This window comes from Filicampus tigris, chromosome 7, assembly GCF_054856515.1.
Source record: "Filicampus tigris isolate MCC_2025a chromosome 7, RoL_Ftig_1.0, whole genome shotgun sequence".
Classification (NCBI taxonomy): Eukaryota; Metazoa; Chordata; class Actinopteri; order Syngnathiformes; family Syngnathidae; genus Filicampus; species Filicampus tigris.
In genome coordinates this window covers 9,386,219-9,409,450 of record NC_141223.1, presented here as the reverse complement: position 1 = coordinate 9,409,450, position 23,232 = coordinate 9,386,219, and the positions used below count along the sequence as shown (strand labels likewise).

At 39.7% G+C, this 23,232-nt stretch overlaps 1 protein-coding gene and 1 long non-coding RNA gene across 4 annotated transcripts in view; one reads left to right on the top strand and one right to left on the bottom strand.

The window, feature by feature from the left end:
- Nucleotides 1-13,045, bottom strand: part of LOC147144705 (alpha-2-macroglobulin-like) — a 22,571-nt gene extending 9,526 nt beyond the window's left edge. Inside the window, exons 1-19 of one of the 3 annotated variants that reach the window (XM_086036336.1) lie at nt 12,890-13,045; nt 10,321-10,437; nt 10,054-10,234; nt 9,391-9,550; nt 8,575-8,627; nt 7,620-7,640; nt 6,650-6,815; nt 6,468-6,552; nt 6,231-6,366; nt 5,567-5,684; nt 5,344-5,453; nt 5,101-5,268; nt 3,943-4,167; nt 2,970-3,033; nt 2,649-2,794; nt 2,422-2,571; nt 1,464-1,607; nt 1,290-1,380; nt 1,018-1,168 (exon numbers count right to left, since the gene is read on the bottom strand). In XM_086036336.1, the coding sequence (XP_085892462.1) occupies nt 1,018-1,168; nt 1,290-1,380; nt 1,464-1,607; nt 2,422-2,571; nt 2,649-2,794; nt 2,970-3,033; nt 3,943-4,167; nt 5,101-5,268; nt 5,344-5,453; nt 5,567-5,684; nt 6,231-6,366; nt 6,468-6,552; nt 6,650-6,815; nt 7,620-7,640; nt 8,575-8,627; nt 9,391-9,550; nt 10,054-10,234; nt 10,321-10,406 (2,255 nt within the window). In that variant the 5' untranslated portion in view covers nt 10,407-10,437; nt 12,890-13,045. Of the gene's footprint in view, nt 1-1,017; nt 1,169-1,289; nt 1,381-1,463; nt 1,608-2,421; nt 2,572-2,648; nt 2,795-2,969; nt 3,034-3,942; nt 4,168-5,100; nt 5,269-5,343; nt 5,454-5,566; nt 5,685-6,230; nt 6,367-6,467; nt 6,553-6,649; nt 6,816-7,619; nt 7,641-8,574; nt 8,628-9,390; nt 9,551-10,053; nt 10,235-10,320; nt 10,452-12,889 lie in introns of all 3 variants that reach the window. The other 2 variants (XM_086036335.1, XM_086036337.1) reach the window with 2 other exon arrangements.
- LOC147144704 (uncharacterized) lies at nt 12,462-23,232 on the top strand. The gene is made up of 5 exons (XR_015087529.1): nt 12,462-12,941; nt 17,301-17,417; nt 17,775-17,874; nt 22,417-22,510; nt 22,600-23,232. It is a non-coding gene; the product is annotated as an uncharacterized LOC147144704 (long non-coding RNA).

Here is a 23,232-nt window from a genome sequence, read left to right as displayed (position 1 = left end):
GCTAACACGGAAGTGCTGATGCATGCTTTTATTTCCTGTCGTTTAGATTACTGTAATGCCCTGCTCTCTGGCCTTCCGAAAAAGAGCATTTCACCACTGCAACTACTGCACAATTCAGCCGCTCGGGTGCTGACGAGAACCAGAGGGCAGGAGCACATTACGCCAGTTTTGAAATTGCTGCATTGGCTCCCTGTGTGTTTCAGGATCGATTTTAAAGTACTTTTGCTTCGTTTATAAATTTGTCTTGGGCCATCTTATTTATCTGATTTGCTTTTATCATACCAGCCCTCGCGGAACCTGAGGTCCTCTGGCGCCGGCCTTTTATTTATTCCAAGGGTGAGGACCAAAATGCATGGCGAGGCTGCATTCAGCAGTTTTGGTCCTCGCCTTTGGAATAGCCTGCCAGAGGACGTCAGGTCTGCAGAGACTGTTGATATTTTTAAGAGGAAGCTCAAGACACACCTTTTTAGTTTGGCTTTCAACAACTTTTAAATAATTTCTTTTGATTGAAGATAATTCTATGTTTTGCTTTGAATGTTTTAAAGCACTTTGAGTTGCATTTTTATGTATGAAAAGTGCTATATAAATAAAATGTGATTGATTGATGAAAAGATGTGCATTTGTACACAAAATGTGCCGCACGGAAAAAGCAAGGTTCAGCATAACTGAGCGGGCAAAAAGCAAACAAATAAGATAAGTGTAAGTTGAATATAACAAAATGATCAGTTAGCCCTTCGAACCTTACTTCCCCACCAAGATCTGGATTTACTCACTGACAATTTGAACATTCACATCAACTGCACCTGATTAAAACCAATGTAATTTTCAAGCCCTCAAAAATAAAGCACTTTCTAGTGAATTCCATAAGTCTGTTTTAACATCCATAAATGTAGCTTCCCATCAGTGGCACACAGTACATAAAATGCTGGTTTCAAATACATATTTAAATCTACATTATCAGAAATATAGAATACGTTGCAAGTTCAATTGTCATAATTTGTGGTGACAAAGGCTTACCCGACTTCCACAAGGTCCCACAACCAAGTCTCTGGAAAGAAGTTGCGGATTGTCTGAATTGGGGTGACACCACCCAAACCACCTCCCATACCCATACCAACAACAGAAGGAGCTGCCATCACATCTCCAGTTTCATATCTTAGAGCAATACCTGGAAATAAATAATTGCATCGTTAAAGAACAGATTTTTTGCTGGAAAGGGTGTGCGTGTGTGTGTGTGTGTGTGTGTGTGTGTGCGTGCGTGTGTCAGGGGGGAAATCTGTATCACGCACTGTAGGGACTGTGATGGTATTCTCTTCCCATATACTTCAGGCAAGATGGCACTCTGATAAACAAATTTGTTGCCAACTTCAGCCCGTTATTCTAGGGAAAACAAAACAAAAAAAAGAGTAACTTAAAAAATGAAGGAAGATCATTTTGTTAGTGTAGAATTGTGGGAAAATTACCTGGAAAACGGTATAAGGGTCATTGATGTCACGCCCAGGGTAGGGCAGAATTGATCTTTTAGGTCTGACACGTAAACATTCCACTGGATCCTCAACTTTGTATGGAATATAGGTTGCTTTTGTGACAGGCAACAACCCAAATATCTGGTGGGGGAGGAAAAACAAGATCGTTCAAAGTCTATGAAATTAAAGTGCCAACCCCTATTTTAGCTCTTTACAAATGCAGGGAATGCCAAGAGAAGTGCTTTTATTTCAACCGCAAGAGAAAACAGAAATAAGGGCATATAAATGCTAAAAGGGAAGATGCAGACGTGCTGTCATCAAATTTCAGATTCCCAGGGAGTGTATGAGTAATTGACCACAATATGTAGTGTCAATCTTTTAAAAAAAAAAAAAAGGATCAAGCCCTAATGCATAGCTATCGTGTCTTCAACATTTCCGAAGCAAGAGCTCAAACGAGTCAGTTTGAATTGCACTCTCCCTGCATCGGTCCTGAGCCAAGGGTTCACCTTCGCCAGTATGCAAATTCAATCCTCCTGCAAAGCATTTTTTTTTTTTTTATAAACACCTGGTTTGTGGAGGGGTCAGACAAATGTCCCACAGCGTGTTAAATTGATTGACAGGATTGTTTAAAAACATTGAAACGTTTGGAAAACAGCTAGCGCTTTGACAACATTGTCTGTCATACCCTTTATTGGCTAATCAAACCAAAAGGCAGATTCTGTACAAGTAAATCTTAAAACCAGAACTTTCTAAACAAAGCAAAGACTGCATATTTCCGTTACTGTGGTTTTTACTCAGCCATGGGGCACACTGGATTCAGACTACTGCGATGAGTCATGTCACTTATATAGGGAAGCAGAAAATAGGCTGTGTGAAAGGATTGGATCTTTGAGGATCAAGGTGATTAAACTGGATTATTATTATTTTTTAATACATAGAAAACAACTGTAGTTACCCGGTCAGCATTTAAGGTCTTTCCAGGCTCCTTGACGAGGACACTTTGGTCAACAATGCTCACTCCACAGAGAGAGTTTGGCTGGGTTGTCAATTGCAAAATAGTTTCTTCAGCTGGGACAGCTGAAGATGGACAAAACTCCACAGAGATCTGATGCACACCAAAACACACCATTTACCATCTGGACTGCATGCCTGCATCCAACCAAATAATTCTTTACCACTTACTTTGTTACTGAAGCATTTCTCAGTGGTGAAGTGTGCACTGTGGGCAATCACTGCTGCACTGGGAAGCACAGCATATGCAACTACCTGGACATCTGGTGCCATCTCAGCAGAAACCTTCAACTGGAAAGTCACTTCGCCCTCAGTCACTAACGGAGAAATTTAGTTAGGAGCATTTAGACTAGTAGTTGCCTAAATCAAAATTTGAACATTTAAAAAAAAAAAAAAAAATAGTTATTTGATTTGGCAAATCAAATTAAAGATATGCCATTCTGCTTACAATTTACGAGAGTCTCTGAACTCAAGTGCAATGACATAGCTCACCTGATTTATCCTCAACTGCAATCTGTTTTGCTCCTTGGAAAATAATAGCTCCTCTGGCAAGGACCTGGATTATTTAAGAGGATAAAGACAAAATTGACTAATGTTCCATAACTTTGGGAAGTCACACGTTCTATTGCCATTACCAGGTAACATAAATATTTTTAATTTAATTTTATTTTTTTTTTAATGTATTGTGTTGGGGTGATTGTTGCTGTGCCTGTCCAGCCCAAACATTCATCAACTATATAGCACGTTTCCTCTCATTTACAGTATATGCAGATTTTAGCATTGTCCTTTTACTGTGGCAAATACCATTGAAAGTAGGAACAAATTTGCACATATGCCAATACATGTACCTGAAAGACAAGTACTGGTATGTTAAATGAACTCAGTATGTGTGACATGCACGTACACTATAAAAGCCTCAGTTACAACGACGCTGTAATTGAGAAAAAAATAAAATAAAACAAAACATCACTGCAAATCTGGTTACATTTTCCAACAAAACAATATCAAGAGGTGGTTATACTTTTGACCAAGTACCAACTTTTGGGTGGTGGGGAAAAAATAAAAATAATTGACTCTCCAAGTACCATCATGTCTACAGTAACATAGTAGGCGTTCAAAAACAAGCGCTTCCATTCCTAAATTGTATAAGGTTTGAGAGAGACTAGTTAGCAAGCTGCAGTTTAGCTTGCAAGCTAACCAAGTTAAGGTATGGATTTACTGAAGAACGGGGGGACGGGTGTTGAAGCAGATGATACAGGGACAAGCAGTATGATGCTGTAAAAGTCTTTTGAAGCCTAATTTGAGCAAGGTTTCATCAAAGAGTACAGCAAGTCTATCACTACATGCTCTCCGATAACTGGCGCTATGGAACACTCATGACGGTTGAGATACACCCTGACATTCATCACAGGACACAAAAACAAACAGGCAATTGCATGTCTTTAAATACAAGAACTCCACTCACCAGATACATAAGATCGGCAAACCCCTGAAACTCTCCGACTACAGCATACTGGATTGTGAAGTCTTCATCTTTGTTGCAAGGAATTGATGCGCCCTTATCCTTCACCACCAGGTAGCTGACAGTCTTCGTCTCAAGAGAAGGTTGTTGAACTGGAGAAATTGTATGCTCTCCATTCTCATAGTATGGTGTTCTATAACCATTATCCAGGTTTGGTGTGGCACTAACCTGATTTAAATAAAAACATAACATACTGGTTGAAAGATAGCATTTGTGACGCTATTATCTTGTGTGTGGTTCATTCCTGTTTAGTCAACAGTAGCAGCAAGTAAGGTATGCAAGAATGTAGTCCAACTGACAAAGGGCAAGCGTGCTACCCAAGTACTGCCAAGATATCAAAGCCCCAATTCATCTCTGTTCTTATAGATGTGCACCCCCTGCCCCATCTAAAATAAAGTCAAAGCAGACGTTTGCCAATGTCGTTTTGATTAAATAAGTCTGCTTTCATGCAGGACTACAGCAATCAGAATATTTACTGTTGAAAGGGTGAACTATTTGAAGTTAAACAGCTGCTCTAAATGATCAAAAATTTTGACACCTCTAGTATTAATGTGAAAAATGTTTGCCAGCTGTCTCCATATCCAAATACAATATTATTGTGGGCACTCGGCACAGACAAAAAAGGAGCTGACTTAAAATTCTGACCATCACACGTGATTTACTTTCAAATAAAGACAGTGTACATTGTACACTGTAATTTTTATTTTTTTCCTCGGGGGCCACTCTCCTGCATGTCTTAGGTTTCCTCCTGCAACACACCTGATTCAAATGATCGGGATCAGGCCCCTGCAGAACTTGCTGATGAGCTGATCATTTGAAACACGTGTGTTGCAGCAGGGAGAGATGGAAAACAGGCAGGACAGCGCCCCTCGAGGACTGGCGTTCGACACCTTTGGTTTACATAAGTTAATAGCTACAGAAAAACTTAAATGGCCAGTTTCAGTGATTGAGTAAAACATGAAAAGATTTCTTGGAAAGCAAAGTTCATGTAGAGCCCTAAATGTGCCATTTTTTTTTTTTTAATGCATACTTTATATAGTTATAGATGTGCTTTTATATTCACGGGAACACTGCCACATTTCCATGCCTCTTGTTACTTACGTAAAGTTGAATGTCGTCTTTATGGGAAACAGTGCTTATTGAGAATCTAGCAAAGCCATTATGGTCAGTGGTGAGGTTCTGTCGGAGTTCTGCCGACCACCTGTCACCCTCCAGCAGGTACACTTTCATGCCATCAATGGGAGTATTGTTGTAGTGAACCGCTTTAACCTGTGGGAAGCACAAAGCACTCTCAGATTATGGTCATCAACACAGGTTTCAATTTCCAATGTGTTTTGCGCTTACTTTTCCCTCCACTTCTGATGCATCCTCATAAATCTTAGGCGTATCTTCAAATGACAGCTTTCCAATTACATATGAAATTTGTATTCTTTTGTGCTGCAGATGTGTAATACCTGTCCAATATTACAGAAATCTTTATTCTACCATGAATCTCAATACATCATTTTTTATTTAAACTTTCTGTACAAATTGCCAAAGTAAATATTCAAAAAAGGTAAAAACTTGCCTGTCCCCTCTTCTTCCATCTCAACTTCGACTTCCAGAACATCTTGTACTGCCTTTTGGTCAATTTTTGTAAAAGTGGACAATTTTGGAGCAAAGGTGGCGCAGCCCATATTATTTGTCTAGACAGAGAGTAGAATACAAAATGTATCATTTTACAGTCTTGTCCATGAGTGTTTTCATCCAATTAAAAACTCATTAAAGATTTAAAAAAAAAAAAAAAACAAAAAAAAAAAAAAAAAAAAAAAAGGTGGACTGAAATCATTTGTTAATTTTGTCGCAGATCCTCCTCGCTTACTGAAACACTCAGGTAAGGCTACTTTTGTAGAGTTAGTGCACTCTGTGCTCCACTTGTAGGCCAGATAATTTCTCTTATATAAAAAACAAATATAATATAAAAACACATTTAGGATACCTGTTCAAAAATGTGACCGTTATAAATTCTAATCATATTCAGAAGTTTTGATTTTTATTCACTCCATGTTAACTGTTATCGTTGAACACCATAATTACATGGAAAAAAAGAGGAGCAAATAAACAGGAATGACAAACATGAATTTTGAAGTACATTTGTAGCCATTAAGTGAAGGTCCAACATAATTGCCTGAAAATGAATTCTAAAATGGGTAAAAGCAAGGCTTGCATTTTTAGTTGTTGCTAAAATTTACCTGTTTTGTATCCTCATAGCAAGGCGGAGTTAGGATAGGGACTTCATCGGCGTCGTCAGTGTTATAAATATACGAGTAGAGCGGACGACACACCTTAAGTTTGGCACTGCCAGGCACAGGCTGTCCATACGTGTACCTATCAATTTCAAAGTATCAACCCATTTAGTGAGTGCTTCGAAAGCAGGCAGTCATTCAACAAATGTTGAAATCCAATGTCATGCTACTAACAGTACTTACTTTGAACATACTTCAATGGTGATGTCATCCTCTGCAATAACCACCTCAGCTGGTCCATTTATTTTTACTTCAAATTTGGGCAAAACTAGAGACAGGTGGTGGTAGAGTATTTCAGTCCACATGAATCCAAGGACAATGAGGGACTTTTAGGGGGGGTGGCAGAGGAAGGACATTTTCCATACCATATTTCTCCACCTTGAAGCTGTGGTATATTCTCTCTTCGTCAACTGACACAATGACGTGGTAGACACCTTGCCGTGCCTCAGAGTTCAAGGAGTAAGACAGCTGCAATATTGCATTGTCGGATGTTTGGTTCAGCCACTGTCCAATACGGGTGTTGCTAGGATTCTGTAACATGAAAGAGGAGGCGGTGGGAGATAACACATTTACAGAGTAAAACATATAATTTCTACTTCTGAATTGTTACCGATCTTTTCCACCTAAGACCCCACAATTCAATTGCAATTTTCAGTAGGGCTAAAAAGTAATAATTCAAAATGTAGCAGAAATGAATTTTTAAATAAAATAAAATTTGGTGGAAACACCCTCTGCTACATTTTGGTTGGTAGGCTTTGTTTCTACATGTATACTTTATTTAAATAGCATGTAGATAAGTTCAGTACAATCCACAAGTTTACTTATCTCCAATTCATTAACCAAAAGTTGACGTGATAAAGCCACGGATGCGTTTGCATCATTATTGGAATGGGACTTTCGTTTTCGCCACAATTGTTTGGTAGAATTTTGTGAAGTTGCTGTAGTGAACACTTAAGACTGCAACAGCTCCAGGATTTCTCTCTCAGGGCTAAATCAATACATACGCGGGCTGAGAAAAGAATTTACAAAGACATTTTCGAATATAATTAATGCTAGAAGGGCTTCAGTGTGCCTACATCTTATTGCTCATCTTACTAATGGCTAATACCTTATTCCACTTGTATGAACATTAAGAATGATACAATGTTTCTTAAAGAGGACATGGGCATGTCAATGTATACAAACTGTTGGATCTTTAGCCCATTTAAGGCAGAAAATTAAACCATCAAATAATTTCATTTAGCCCACTAAGTGCCACACTGCTCTAAATTCATTTCAGTGGCTTGTGATTAAATGGTTCCGGCAACAGTGACAATGCTGTATTTTCCACCTTACCTGGACTTCAATGATGTTGAACTGCAAAAAAAAAAAAAAAAAAAAAAGCTTTAAGTTCCATCTTTGTATCAAATTAAATACAGCATGTGTTGCCAAGACAAAAATCTATATAGCCTTCAGTTTTCATATGAATACAGTACATGAACAATGAGAACCCATGAAACCTTTTTTAAAGCGTGACAAAATCCACTTATGCCATAAATTATTCTTACCTGTATTTATTATTATCTCTTGTCTATGTTTTGAAGTAGGCCATGTTTAAAAAAAAAATTGTCAAAGTAATCACTTCTATCATTAAAAATTATTAAAGTTAAGGCATATTTACACATGTAATCTACAAAAGTCACTTTCAAAAGTTATGAACATAAGTAACATGGTGAAAGGTTGTCAAATATCATCAAATGAGTAGGCAGGTTGACACAATTTAAAAAGTGGCTCGTTATGGTCATGGGGAGTCCACTGATTCAAAGGCCAGGTCAATGAGAACTTTTTTCTTCTCTCTGAAGAATTTTTTTTTTTTTCCCCAGGAGGGATACCGATTATTATCAGTCAAGGAGGCAGATAACCAGTATTTGGAGCCGGTATTCATTTTTAGCAAAAAAGGTAAATATTGGCGTCAAAAATCTGGAAAAAAAAAATACATTTAACTTTATTGAAACATCTTTAAGTGTATGTTTATTGAACAATTTTTCAGATTTTCATATTGTTAATTTTTTTCTTTTATATCATAAATTGTTTTACATACATCTTTGTTATAAAAAGGGCAGATACCAAAATGCCAAATATCGATGCCAATAATTGGCCCGGATGATTATCGGTCTATCCCTACTGAGAACACCCATTATTGGCCACTTTATAAAATCTGTTTCCATCTTACCTACACTGGCTAGTTTAACATCTTTATTAGACAAATGTGTGATCTGTAGGTGACAGGAAAATTGGGTCAAACACTCACCATTTGAACAGCAGGTCTGAACTTTGTGTCCAGCGAAACAACTCTGAAGTGCACTGAGAAAAGAGCATGGAGAGATATTAACCTTGATACAGAAATATATATATATTTTTTTTTTCCCTATCGTCATCGCTACAGGCACAAAAAACAAACAAAAAAAAACTACTAAAGTCAATATTTACCAGTACTGCCGCATACTCTACATAAAATTAATTTATGACAAATGCAAAGTAACTTATGTCAAGGAGAACATGTTTTGCTTGCTTAAAAAAATTTACACTTACAAGTGGAAAAAATATTGAATAACTGTTTTATGTAAATAACTTCACACAATCTTGTTTCAAGAAAGGTCACACAATATTAACAGGAAGTGCTTCATCAACTCAACTCATTTGTCAATAGTGAGGATGAACATTTACATTTCGGTTAACTAACAGACCCCAAAAAGCATAACATTGAGGGGGGGGGGGGAAATCACATCACAACATTAAGACAAAAGGGACTTTACTACTTTAGGAATGAAAACAGTTCTCAGTGGAACTTTTTTTTTTTCTTTTAATTACTATAAATACTCATTCTACAATATTAAATAATTTGAGGATGTTCAGTGAGCCATTGTGGGTGTCTGTGACCATGCATTTTACTTGATCTAATCATTTCATAGACTTTCATTGTTTAATATGGAATTATTGATGCTATAAACACCGAAATCAATTTTGTGAGGGAATTGATCAGTAGAAAACAGGAGAGGGGGACGAAACAAAAAAAGAAAAAGAAAAACACTTTACTCCAGACATAATGAATGATCTGCTCAGTTACCTGTTTGTCCTGGGAGGTAGATGGGTTTATCAGTCTGGATGAAAGTCAACGGTTTGTACGCTTTGATCATGACTTTCCTGACCTCTCTCGAGTGAAATGTTGCACCTTGTACCTCCACAACCATATTCTGCACCTCATCATTGTCTTTTGGAACAGGAACCTGGATGACAGATTAGAGGAAATACATTTGACAAATATTTCATCCTGCATGAACAAATTCACTCAGTGTGAATACTCCATTTGATATGTATAGATCGCTATATCTATATACATCCATATATATAAAGTCAGGACAATGAACGCATGTCAAAGATCAATTCTCTTCCATTTTGCTAACAGCATATAAATTAACAGCATTGGTTAAAAATACATCTGGTTCTGTAATGGTAAATGCACCAATGTATAATATATTTTTTATTTATTTATTTTAAACATACCAAAACTGTTTTTTATTTATTTATTTATTTTAAAAGTAACGATTTTACAAAAAACAAACAAAAAGTAATTTAGATTGGCAGTTTGATGTTATGTTTCAATGGCTGATGATCTATTGAAGGCATTAAGCACAATATGTATACAGTTCAGTATATGAACCAGACAAATTTAGAAAATAAAGTTGTGGAGATGCCTAAACTAATCAAATGCATTTCTTTTAAAGCTGACCTGAAACTTGAGGCACTTATGAAAGTCTTCGCTGGATGTCTCTTTGAATAGGGTATTGTTCTCCTCTTTAGAGTTCAAGAAGACCGTCATGGTGAGAGTCTCGTTGGGGTGCAGCAGACTCGCACAGAATTGCGTTTCAGTTCCACCTTCCAGAACTGCAGGAATTCCAACCAGGTAACTTCTACAGTCAGAGAAACATGGACAGCATCTCATTTTTTGTAAAATGCACACTGAATTATACTTTGCGTCATAAGGATATAAACTTACGGTCCTGCCTCTGCCCAAGCCATGAACATCCAGCTCAAGAAGACACACCATGTCCAGCTCCATGACTGAGTCCTAACAGCACCCATGATTGACTAGGAAGCTCCTCAACGTCTGCATCTGCTAAATAGCTACTGATAACGAACATCCACCCACACATTACGCGCAAGCGTATTGCAGCCTCCCCCTCCACCCACACAATGGGGGGGGGGGGGTGGAGGGATAACATGTACCTCAAAAAGCTACAAATAATTGACTGATTACCCACAATCAGTCCAAAAAAAAAAAAGTCACTTTTGTAATTTATTCATAAATGCTTAAGTTAGATGTGTCTTATTTCAGTACCCTTACACTTGAATAATTGCTGAGGTGTATAATATTGGAACCAGGCAACAATTGTTTTAATATATAGTATCTGTTGCAGAACTTTTGTTTGACTTGTTTCAGTACAGACGTCTGCCATACAGTCAGCGCTAGCATATACAGTAATTTATATTTTACGGGTACCATTTCCCCCATCACATGCTTCTAAAAATGTGAATAGTCGTCTGTGCCCTGTGATTGACTAAGTACTCTGTAGAGTGAGCCCCCATTATACATGGGGGATAGGAATGGCCTATCGAGAGAAAAAAAAAAAAAAAAAAGTCCATGTATGATTGAGGGCCATTGAAATGCATGAGGGTGGGGGGCAATTCAAAAAAATTAAATAAAAACAAGAGTGGGAAATCCCCCTACAGCGGGTGCTACCTCTAGGTTCAACTGAAACTCGAGAGCGAGCTTGACCTCAAACGGTGATCCCTGGACAAAAACTGTGGTAGTCTAGCAAGGATTTTGGCATATCACTGCACTACAAACAGTACACCAGAAGAGACATGTAATGAACAACAATGACACAATGTACTGTACAAGCGTGATATGGTAGCATTGCGATTTAAGGGAATCTACTTGTGACCCAAGACATGCAGCTTGTTATTTCAGTATCTTCTGGAACTGTCTTGGTGGTGGATGCACTTTGATATCAAAGCATGTCGATTACAGGGCGCCAACCTTGGCACATTCTAACCCCCAAACACTGATCATCTATATACTGTTGACACTTACTCATGATACCGGTGGAGAAAGTGCATCATAACCTTCCTTTTACTGGACGAAATGTTGTTGGAGCACAAACTATATTCATTACATACACTCTTAAGCAATGAACAACAGCTGCAATGTTGCCCTTTACTCAGAGGGGGATGTTTGTGTTTGCTGTGCAAATAGCTCTACCTCAGACTTACTGGTAAAAAAAAGAAAAAAAAAAAAAAAAAAACCAACAAGTTTTAATAAAACTTTGTAACTGATAAAGTTGTCAAACACTGGTGATACAGTTGAACACTGTGTGGAGGTTAAAACCAAATTCAGGACCATTGCATGATGCCTGAAACCACTAATATAATCAGTTTGTATCATTTTCCGTATTGCATGGATGCCCAATTTAAAATACCAGAGTGACTCTTCAATCATACCCGTTTGGTACAGGAATATTAGTTTTAGAGTAGCGCTCTGTAATAATTGATGACAGCACAGCCAAATAAGGCCAATTTGGCAACCTAAGATCACAGGTCAAAAACTGTTTGTTTGCTCAGATCATAATTGCAACACTCAGGGCAAACACTTGCTCATCCATTCCAAAGAGTTCAACCATGGTAAACTTCACCTTGAACAACAGTTTTGACATTAACAGTCATTTTGCTCAATGAGATTTTACGCTATGAAAGTGAATTTGACTTTACCGGTTCACATTGCAATTTTTGCACCTCAGGCCAACGGATCAAAAGAGCAATACTGCAAACTGGCGTGTGGCAAAATGCTAGCTGCCAAATGTTTAAGAAATCACTGAAATCTTATCAAATCTGATGACCTCTTTGCAGGATTATTACAATAGTCAAGGATGATTATGAGAAAGATGAAAGTTCAGGGATCAATGTTTACTTAGACACACAAGGACAACATTTCCAAGCTCTCAACACGGATTATGTACACACGAGGCCATTTCTGCTTTGGGTACAAGGAGGACTTCACCAAATTGGCTTCAATTGCTGTATTCCACAAGTAGTGGGATACCATTGTTGGCCACAGGCGGGCGTCATGAAGCTTAAAATAGGCATTAATTTGAGTTCATTTTAACTAGATTAGACACAGTGAACAGATGCATCGCGATGATGAATACAATCAATTTCTATAACTCAAAATGAATGATTGTTCTACATTTAACGCATATGACTCATATATGTGTAAAATGAGCTACAGGAAGTGCACGGTCTGAGAAATTACCGGTAGTTTGCGAGCGATGTTTGAAGCTTCTAAAATGAACCTTAAATTCCAAATACGGAAACATCAATTGATACATTGAGTTCGGACTGTGCTTATGTACCTTCACTCGACAAGACGCGATCGACTGTATCTGATAACTGCACGAAGTGGCGACATTTTCCCTTTTTAACTCCCAACTAGTGGGCAGCACTAGCCTCATAAATCACAAGCCAAACTTTTTCTTCGGCGGGGGTGGGCGGGAGTGAATTTTACTCACCAGTAAAAGGAACCGCCCTACGTGGACTTGTGGCTGTATCCAAATCGATGAGGTAGGCTGCTCACGCCGCCGTTTAAGTGAGTGCTTAATTGTGCTGCAGGTGTCGTGAGACAACTTTGATTAGAACAGTTGCCGACTCCTCAGTAAGGTTCGACGCAATTGGCTAGCCTTAAGTCGCTCTTACATTTGTCCTAATTTGTTAACCGCATCTGTCACATTCCCTCTGCAATAGCAATGGGACGAGTCGAAACAAAGTGAAACTTCAGTTTTATATTGATCGCGTTTATATATAACAAAGGGGACTTGATCCTTGATCATGGAAAAAAAATACAGCAGACTGTGACGGGTACAGTTCACATTCAACAACAACAGAATATAAATTACAAATATTTCACAGGCTGTGTTCTGTATTTTTGAGCTATGTCCATACATAATTGCTGTTGTGGGACAATCATCCCGACTGCTGAAAGGAGTGATTTTATGGTTAGGGAGGCTGTCTGCTGCAGTTAGCTTTAAAGTCAAATGGTGGTGCTAGTGTACTACATGGCTACTGATCTCTGTACACTGCAAGATAGTAGGCATCTTTCACACCAGGGATGCCCAAGTCTGATCCTCTAGATTCCCTATACAGCCTGTTTTAGACGTATCCCTACGGCAACACACCTGATTCAAATAATCAGGATCGTTATCGGGCTTTTGCATCAGCAAGGTGTGTTGGAATAGGGATACACCTTAAACAGGCTGGATAAGGACTCTTGCGCATCGAACTTGGGCACCCCTGTTCTAAACATTTTCAAATAGTCTGTTGATGTTGTCTGTCTTCTGTCTTGGTCGTGCTACATAGGCTGCAACAAATCATTGTGGCCAGGAATTCGATTCAGGCCCCGGCAGTTTTTCACAGTGTTTTTTTATACTGTCTCATCTGTTTCCTGATCTGTTAGCCTCTGGCTACAATCCGGTCTGGTATGTTTACTTGCATGAGTCCAATGTATTGTTCATAAACATGCACTGTCCCGACCAAATAAACAAATAAAGATGTTTTTAAAGTAAATAATTTTAAGTTATAAGACCAAAGAAAATTGTGATCACTAAACTACTGTGATGAAAGAAAACATTTCTGATTTCCCTTGAGCCATTAATTTCATCAATATGCCTGGAATCAAGATAATGGAATTGAATTGTTGATTTGAGTTGATGAATTTATTTGTATCCAGCCTACACATTAGAAATTGCTGACACTTTTGTCTTTATACTGATTGACTTGATTTATAGTCCTCTACATCACTTAATGGTTTCAATACAAATACTTTCGAAATTAACTAGCCAGTGATTCTAAATGTTTCATTCACAGGTAATAATTGCACTGGCATCCATCTATTCTTCCATCCATTTTCTACACCGCTTTGCTTGCAGCGTCAAGCAGACTCCAGCCTGGAGTTTTCACAGGTCAATCACACGGTCGCATCCGCATAGTGAGGCTAGTTCTTGTTTGTGTTGCACTCAAGCTTAGCAATGATCATGATTTTGATTCTTTTTTTGTTTTTATCTACTATTTTTACAAACATTACAACCCAATTACCCCATGGCAGACCGTCAGTATATTTAGATCAGTCTCTACTTTTACCTTTGCTAATCTGATTTTATCAAGCAAGTTTTATTAATGACATCATTTTCAGTGCATTTAGTATTGTTCATTATGGTTCTCCATTGTCAATTTATTTACTCACTTAGAAAACAAATGTATTTTAACCCCTCTTTTGTGTACAACAGTACCTCTTGGATGTCTGTATTTGCAGGAGCAGGTGGATTAACTTCATTGGCTGTAAACAGCTTGTCACTCTCTGCCCTCTTGAGATGGTAACGGGGTGGGTTGGTGGTGCGCAGGGGGGTTAAAGTTGATGATCGTTGTGTTGTGTTTATCTGACCCACTTAATTTAAACCCGAACAGGCAAACTGTGACCATGAGGCATCCAATCTGGAGTTAATGACAAGGCTTTGTTGAGCACAGGGACTCTTGTCAGGATCGGGCAGCTCTAGACAATGGTTGAGGTCACAGGTCCTCAGAGAGAGACCCCGGGTGAGAGGGCTAATGAGTCAGTATTGAACTAGGAGGAGCCGGCTAGTATAGGTTCCAACCGTCGACTCACATGTTTCAGACACTGCCAAAGAAATCTCCTCCATCATGTTCTATTGATGCAAAACATCAGACCAGAACCTTGTATGTAATTGTCTTCTCTGGGCTAGAAAACAACATCTCTACCTGACCCTTTTTGAAAAATGGCAAAAGTCGTCTATCTTTCCAAATCAACCTGTACTGGAAAAAAAATCCCCCCCTCCCAAATTTGCTCTCGTAAAATTAACTCAACAATGAAGTATAGTTGTAAAGTTTGACTGTGAGTCCTTCAAGATTGATTTCCTTCTCCTCCCTTTTTTTTCAAACTTTCTGTATTTGCTCGCCTCCCCCCATTCGCCAACACTCCATCAACCGCTACAAGCTGGACACAAGCAGTTCTGCCGTGTCCAGCCGTGACAGTGACTTCTGCTATTGTTGACCTATTGCTTCATACAACCTCTGACCTCATTGGGTCATGTCTGCAGCCGTCTGGACTTCCTCCAGCTGGCCTTTATCGCCACCCTTCAGACAGTCCGGATGGATTCGCCTCACGTCAGGATGTCTAACTGGATTACATTGTTGTTTCAGTAGAGGGACCCAGGGAAGTATAGTATACGAAGTATAGGCAGCTACCTATGTTTTTGCACACCAAATATTTATTCAATCAGCTTTCGATTAAGCGTTTCTCAATAAATCCATTACGTGTATTGGTCAAGATGGTTTAAATATGCGAGGCAAATTCAGATGCAGAAGGAGCATTCTGTCTCTGTTGCTCCATCAACTCGCTGTCCTCATTTAGTTCCTTGGTTTAGATACATAGTGCCTTCATGATTTGCTGATAATAATCTGGGTCAGCACTTAATATAGCACCAACAGCTATAGCACCGCAGGCTATATAAACATCATATAGCATGTAATAAATGCCGGCAGTCCCCAACATTTTTTGTGCCGTGGACCAGTTAAAGATAAAGCTACCGGTACATCTTGATGGACTGGCATAAAAACAAATAAAAGTGCAACTTACCATTACGCCGAGTCTAGTTGTTGTAATTAGTTACAATCCCTGCGCTTGTTTCTATTCAATGACCCGGTCCCATCTTGCTTTAATCAAAGATAACGAACCTCCAAGTGTGTTACATATGTCCACTCTCCTCCGTAATTTTCTTTTTGGTAGCTGTGATTGGAGAAAGTCCTACTTCATAAAAATAGTATCTTGGAAACGGAAGCAAGGAATTTGCTGCTTTTTTTTCGGGCAATCTTTGGATATTATGCCTTCGACTAATTCAGTCTTCTGTTTTAATGCAAGATGCTTGTTCTCCATATGCGCAAGGAGGTTTGGGAGGCCTCATTACCTCATACATCATTATAATATGTTGTGATTGTATGACAAATTTCTTACGCTGACTGGGGGGGAAAAATAGGTTGAGTGGGTTTGGTGCATGAGAATTTGGTGACAAACCTGTACTTTAAGTAGGACTGCTGATATGGTGTCTTAAGTTTCTTTTTCTTTGAAGTTGTAGGGCCAAGTTCTTCTGTCTCCGATCATCCGGCCATTTCCTCTTTCTAGAGCAGGGGTAACCAAGTCCGGTCCTCAAGGGCACCTATCCTGCATGTTTTCCATCTCTCCCCGCTGCAACACACCTGTTTCAAATGCTCTGTATCGTTATTAGGCTTCTGCAAAGCTTGCTGATGAGCTGATCGTTTCAATCAGGTGTGTTGTAGCGGGGAGAGATGGAAATCATGCAGAAAACTTGCCCCTTGAGGACCGGACTTGGTGACCCCTTTTCTAAAGACACTCCAAAGACATGTTTTTCTTTTTCATTTTTCGGGCTTGTCGGCTTGCTTCTTTTTCCCTACCATAACATGTGACCAAGATGAATGGTTTGACATTTGCACAGAGGCACAAGGAGATTCACCCGGATTTCACAATATGAGTGGTTTGACATTTGCACAGAGGCACAAGGAGATTCACTCGGATTTCACAATATAACTTCTTTCAGATATCTGATCGAGCTCTCTGAATCGATCAGTCAGCAAGCTACGGACTGGTACTGACACCGGGCCACTGAGTTACTCCGTAGCTGGTCAGACTCGGTAGGATCTCAAGGGTGCAATCATGAACTCAGGCAAACAGACTTCATGGTGAACATTTTGTCAAGTCGCCCAAAACTGAAGCAGTACATTTATCATTCAAATGGATCTAATGTGGTTGCTTTGACATTTGGGTGAAATATTACATCACAGTCTTTTTTGTGGTGTTTTAACATGACAATTTTTCTTTTTTTTTTTTTTTTTAAGTTTGGAAGAACTGGCCTGCGTATTCTTCATTGGGTCCCAGGTGCCAAGGACAGAGACAAGGTAGAGACAGACAGAGCCATGATCATGCAAGGGAGGAAGGCAAGAACGTGAAAGGAAGTGAGTGTTCACAGCGCGTCTCTCAGTTGTGAGCATGCCCAGTAGAGCTCGCCTTGCAGCCAGGAATCCAGCCTCTAAATTTGAAGGGAGGCTGCGTATACTTTTGTTGCCCCTCACTCTCTCTCCTTTCCCTCACTCTCTACCTTCCCTCCCTCAATCCCTCCCTCGCTCTCTCCCTGTTATTTTAATTTTATCCAGTAGTGTGTGTGGAGAGTTCTGTGCTATGGCTGAGCAAGAGCATGTGTAACTTACCTAGTGGAAAACAGCAGGGAAAAAAAAAAAAAAAAAAAGAATGAGGAGCGACTTTACCTCTAGCACTTTTCCCCTCTCCCTCAATCCCTCCTTTTGCCACCTCAGAGCAACTTCAAGAGGCTGTCAGGAGGGACGCGGAGTTTGATATCCGAGAAGTGAAGCAAGATGAGGGTCTTACCGGCGCCGTCTTTGCTCCGCTGTCCAGGTCAGTTCCCAGGAAATAACAAACAACCACTCATATCCATTTCCCGCTTGTGATCCTTCTGAACTCCTTTTCTGCCAGTAGTGCAAATACCCGCTGAATGTTATGCAACAGATAAAATAACAGACTCTATTCTGTCTGCTCCCAGTCCGTAGCATGTTAAAACACATTTGAACCACGTGGATGTGATGAAGGAAAAAAGTCACTCGCTAAGTGATTACGTGGGGGATTACAGTGCAGGTTATAATGCAGGATGACATTTTGCCTTTTCAGTTTCGGTGGTGTTGTCTGTGTTCTGTTACGATTATGTAGTGTAGTCTGTTTAGTTGTATTTGTTCTTTGGATGCGATTACTTGATGTGCTACCTCAAAATATATTTCAATTTCAGAAAACTTTTGACTATGAAGTTAATAGTATTAAATGTGGTTCATTAATAATGCAGTTTGAGTTAAAGACACCACACTCCTAATCCTAAATCTCCTGAATCCATTAATATTATTTGGTTTAGTCATTGTTCATTCATTATCCCAACCGCTTCTCCTCACAAGGGTCGCGGGCGTACTGGAGCCTAACCCAGCTGTCTTTGGGCAGTAGGCGGGGGACACCCTGAATTGGTTGCCAGCCATTAGTCATTGTGAATTTACGATATTAATGCCTGTATTAATTTTGCATAGATTAGCTAGGGATTCCATCGCACTGGTACACTTTATTGAGGTCTCGGTGTTGACCGTTGCCAGCTCACCCAAATTTTGTTAGTCCTCTGTAGGGCCGCTCGATTATGAGAAAAATATGAATCACGATAATTTGGGTAATAATTGAAATCACGATTATTCACACGATCATTTATTTTTTGGTTCAACACAAGCACATGTTTAAAGGTGAAAGACAAAAACATTTCTTTGGAACTCTATTTATGTAAGTTCCTTTTGGACCTTTTTGATCAAATTAGTTAGAAAATAAAAGGTACAAATGTATAAATTCAAGTCTGATTTCCTTGTGTAAGCAAACCTAGTGCGTTGGATATAAATGCACATTAATAATCGTTTTTTACGATTATGCCGATTTTGTAACCGTAGAGTGTAATAACCGTAATTGTAATCTAATTTCGATTAATTGCACAGCCCTAGGCCTCTGTCAGAGCGATCCATCCATTCAGTCAAGTTTGGTCTCAGTAGCTTTCCCAGCATTCTTTGCCACTGCCATCAAGGTGACACCATTGGCCTTCTGGGCACTCATTGTTGGCAGGTTTATTATTCCTTGGATTCGGAAGTGGGCCACACCATCTAAAGGGAAACAAACAGTCAAAGCAGGAAAATATAAAAGCACTTTGTTGTAAACCTCTGCCAAGGCCAAGCACTAATGACAGATAGATTCCTCCTTCAGGGGTTAGCACTTTATACAAAAGGCCGGGGTTTTGTGTTATTATTGTGATTATGTACTTATGGCAGAAGAGTTCATTGAGTGGATTAAATTTGATGTAGCGACCATCTCGTTTGCCCAAGTGGTATTGTTGTTCTTTCATGCAGATTTAGTACTTGTGCATATGGAGTAACCACAGCAGTGTTCAGCATGCACTGAAACTAGCTGTGAGACTGTGACTCCTTTCCCCCAAAATGTGTCTTTCAATCAGAGCTGGGCACTCGACCCTTTTTTGGCAGTCCGTCCTCCGTCCATCCTTATTCATAAAAATTATCGTCCTGCGACCCTGCCCGTCCTGGTCCTTTTAAAGCGGCAGCCCAGCTATCACTACTTTGACCGGCAAGGAATTAAGTCGGCTGTGTTCACGCCCACAACAGCGCAAAACGCCCATTTTGACTGTGTCAAGGTGCGTGCATCTGTGAAAATACCATAACTTAGTTCAGCCAGCCTTCACACAGTTTTACAGCACGCTGGGCTACACTTGCACCGGGCATGAAAATAGAGCCCAAGTACTTCTTAAATATAGGCAGTGGTAAATTGTGGTAACACAAAGCAAGACATTTTTTGGTTGGAAACGGATCTTGTGGTCAGGGCTGTTTGTAAGCGGTGTGCCGGTGCACATGCGCACTGAAAAAATTCAAAGAGCATCAGACTGAAGTGTGATACTGATTTGTGAGCTAAACATTTTGTAGTACGTAATGTGAGCCAGCTCAGACGGTCTCGGTTTAATTCATCTGTGGGAGAAAACAACAGCACAGGACATAATAGATGGACTCGTGCAACTGTTTCATGATTGTATTTGAGTGTAGTGGAAGACAAAATTTGTTTTGATGTACAGTGTAGTCAGTGTAGAGCATTAAAATACATCCAATGGTGAGTATTGGGGATTGTTCAAACAATCACATCTTTTGAGTGGATGTAATAAATGGAATTACTTCATGAACTGATTTCACAGCTTGGGGCCCTCAGAAAGTCTTCCCATATTTCACCCCAGATCAATGCCCATGATTCCTATATCTCTTTCTCTAACAAGTCCATTTCTTCTTTTAAAGGGGGCATCAACGCGGAAATTTTCTTTACAATAATATGTTCTATGCACCGCCCCCACTGGTCTAAACGCAGCATTCTGATTAATATTGTGTGTGTGGAATATGAATTAAGCAGCAAAATCCACCCGTTTTAATCCATCTCAAAGGGCAGCCATTTTGTTACCTGCGGTCGACTGACAATGACATCACAGTTGCTCAGGTCTCAGGTAACGCCTCACCTGTTTTCTGGGTTTGGTCATGTGACCTTTGCAAGGGTAAAAACGGGTAGATTTTTTTTCTCAGTCGCTTTGGTACATTTCTCCGATCAGAATTGAAATTTGCAAAATAGTAAGAGCATTTCTCAAAACAATTCATACAAATAGCAAAACAACATTGTTCCCCTGCAAAAGCCATTTTCTTTCTCAAAATTCTTAGTACATCTTTCAAAGGTAAATATTTGCGTCACTGAACGTGTCAGTGCCATCAGAACGACAAGTCTTTGAGTCACTGACTATACGGATAAGACAAGTCAAATTTCTTAATCATGTCAATATAACAGTGCACTATGGAGGCATGTTCTGATGTAAAATGTCGCTAACGTTTGGATGACAAATTCAGCATAGATGTGAAATTCAGGTCCAGAAAGTCAAAACCCTGCCACAGTTTGGCTTTAGCCACAGGTGTTTCTAATCAACTGAGCTCGTTTACCTGCCGGTTGAGTAGAAGCACCTGTGGCTAAAGCCAAACTGTGGCAGGGTTTTTACTTTCTGGACCTGAATTTCCCACCTCAGAAATTCAGTATTCTAAATTGAAAGCTACTCCTTCGTGTAGGTAGAAGATTGATTGCAAGAGATTCGCAATTCACTTTTGCTGTTTGCACTGTAATTTTGTTGACAAACCATTTCATTATGACACAGAAAGGAAAAGACAGCACTGGCTAGCACGAAGAAAAAACTAATCAATAGTAGAAATGTGAACATGGGTCAATGTCCTTGGGGAAAATTGGGCATGCAACACTGAAGGAATTACAGCGCAGTCTTCCAACTTCCTTTGGGCCACAAATGCTCATCTACATCACAACAATTATCTTCACTTGCTATGACCTATTTCATTCAGAAAGCTTGTTGAACATTGGCTGATCAAATGCTTCACACATTTCTCTTTGTTATAAGTCAAGATTGGCCTGGGAAAACGTTTAATGACAAATGTATGGAAATGTGCTTGACGTATTATGACAACCAAAATGTTCAATCATTTTGTTTGTAAAAAATTGACTATTTTTTAAAAAAAGTTTCCCGCCTATCGTTTATCGCCTACAAAATGGGCGTTCGTCATAGGTGGATAGGCCGACCTGTCCGTCACGTAGGCGCTATGCCCAGCTCTGCCTGTTGCTATGCGTCAACTCTGTGATTGACTAGTGAGCCGTCTGCCCTACGTTTGCTGGGATAGGCTCCAGGTGGTTGGTATGAAAAATTGATGGACGGGCTTTTAAACTTCAATTCATCATCATCATTCATTCATCATGCCACTTATGAGTTTGCCAGGTGTCATTTCTATGAGCTCTCATATTTTTCTTAAAAACAAACAAGAAAACATCCACTATTAGCATCATTGTAGAGCTTTGTGTGATTACATTACTGTTGTGTCTTCAAAAAAATTAAAGGAACTTATTTTTGGAGTTGTCAGAGGCTTTTGTTTGATTGTGCACGTCTATGTTGGAGCTGGAGACAACCGAACCGATAGGAGATCATTTATTTAAGCACCAGGTTTACTCCTCTCTTTCTTGTAGAAAGATGTTTCCCATGCATTATTCCCACCAGTGAGGGCCAATCCTAGGCTCCATGATCCATCACGCAGCAGGCAGCCATGTTTTCTGAAAGGGCCGTGAACTTGTTACCTCCCTCTTCCCGCCAGACTGAATGTCAGCCCCCCCTATTTTTTTTTTTTCCTTAGGTCCCCTTTCTGTGGTCTTTCCTTCCCAACATCGTGGTCTTATTGAAATGATTGGACTGCATTCAGTGTGACCAGGTTCCCAGTGCAGCTTCTGAATGGAGATATCAAGTTTAGTCCCATGATTTCCCTCTGACCTCTCTTTCAGATTTTGTCCCTTTGCCACAGCCTGCCTCTCTCTGTGGTCCTGACGGGTCATCATCATGACTCTATCGTCTCATTACAATGAAACTACAACCACGGTACATTATCATACACACAGAGTGGGTCTGCTGGCCTGGAGCTCTGTCTATAGACTTTTATTTCCCTCTCTGTTGTCTTGGATCCCCAGTTCCAGACTGTTCAACATGGCACACATTCAAAAACGGCAACCTCAAGGGGCTTTTATTCCTCCAGCAGAAACCAATCACTTTTTTCGCTGCAGAGTTACAGAGTTTAATGAGCAGAGGATATAAAGGAAAGCTTATGGTTTGCTGGATGATGGAGAGGATGTCTTTGTATTTCTTCTGGAGGAGCCACACAAAGCCTCAAGTGAGTTTTTTTTTTTTTTTTTACACCAAGGGCAAAAGTGATTGAGATGTGAGAAACATCACCACTGACTCTGGCACTCAAGGTTTTGGATACAACGATTTAAAGTGAGCTCTAGGGCAGGGGTGGGCAATTCTGACCCTCGAGGGCCGGAATTGCCCACCCCTGCACTAGGGGGTTAAGCTAAAGAGGATTTTCTGTTATGACTGGTTGTTTACGTGTTGTGTCAGTTGCTCTGCAGATGTTACGGTCCTTTTATTCTTTGTCCTCTATGATGCCATATAGGCTTGAAGTCTTGCCGTTTAAAAGTTTGACTGACACACTGACACATTGTCAGTACGTCAAAACTTCTTTGAATGAGGATGCAAACTCTCTTCCAGTCCTGATCTCTGTTGTTACTTTGTATTTTTGTTGATAAAGACTTTGTACACTTCAA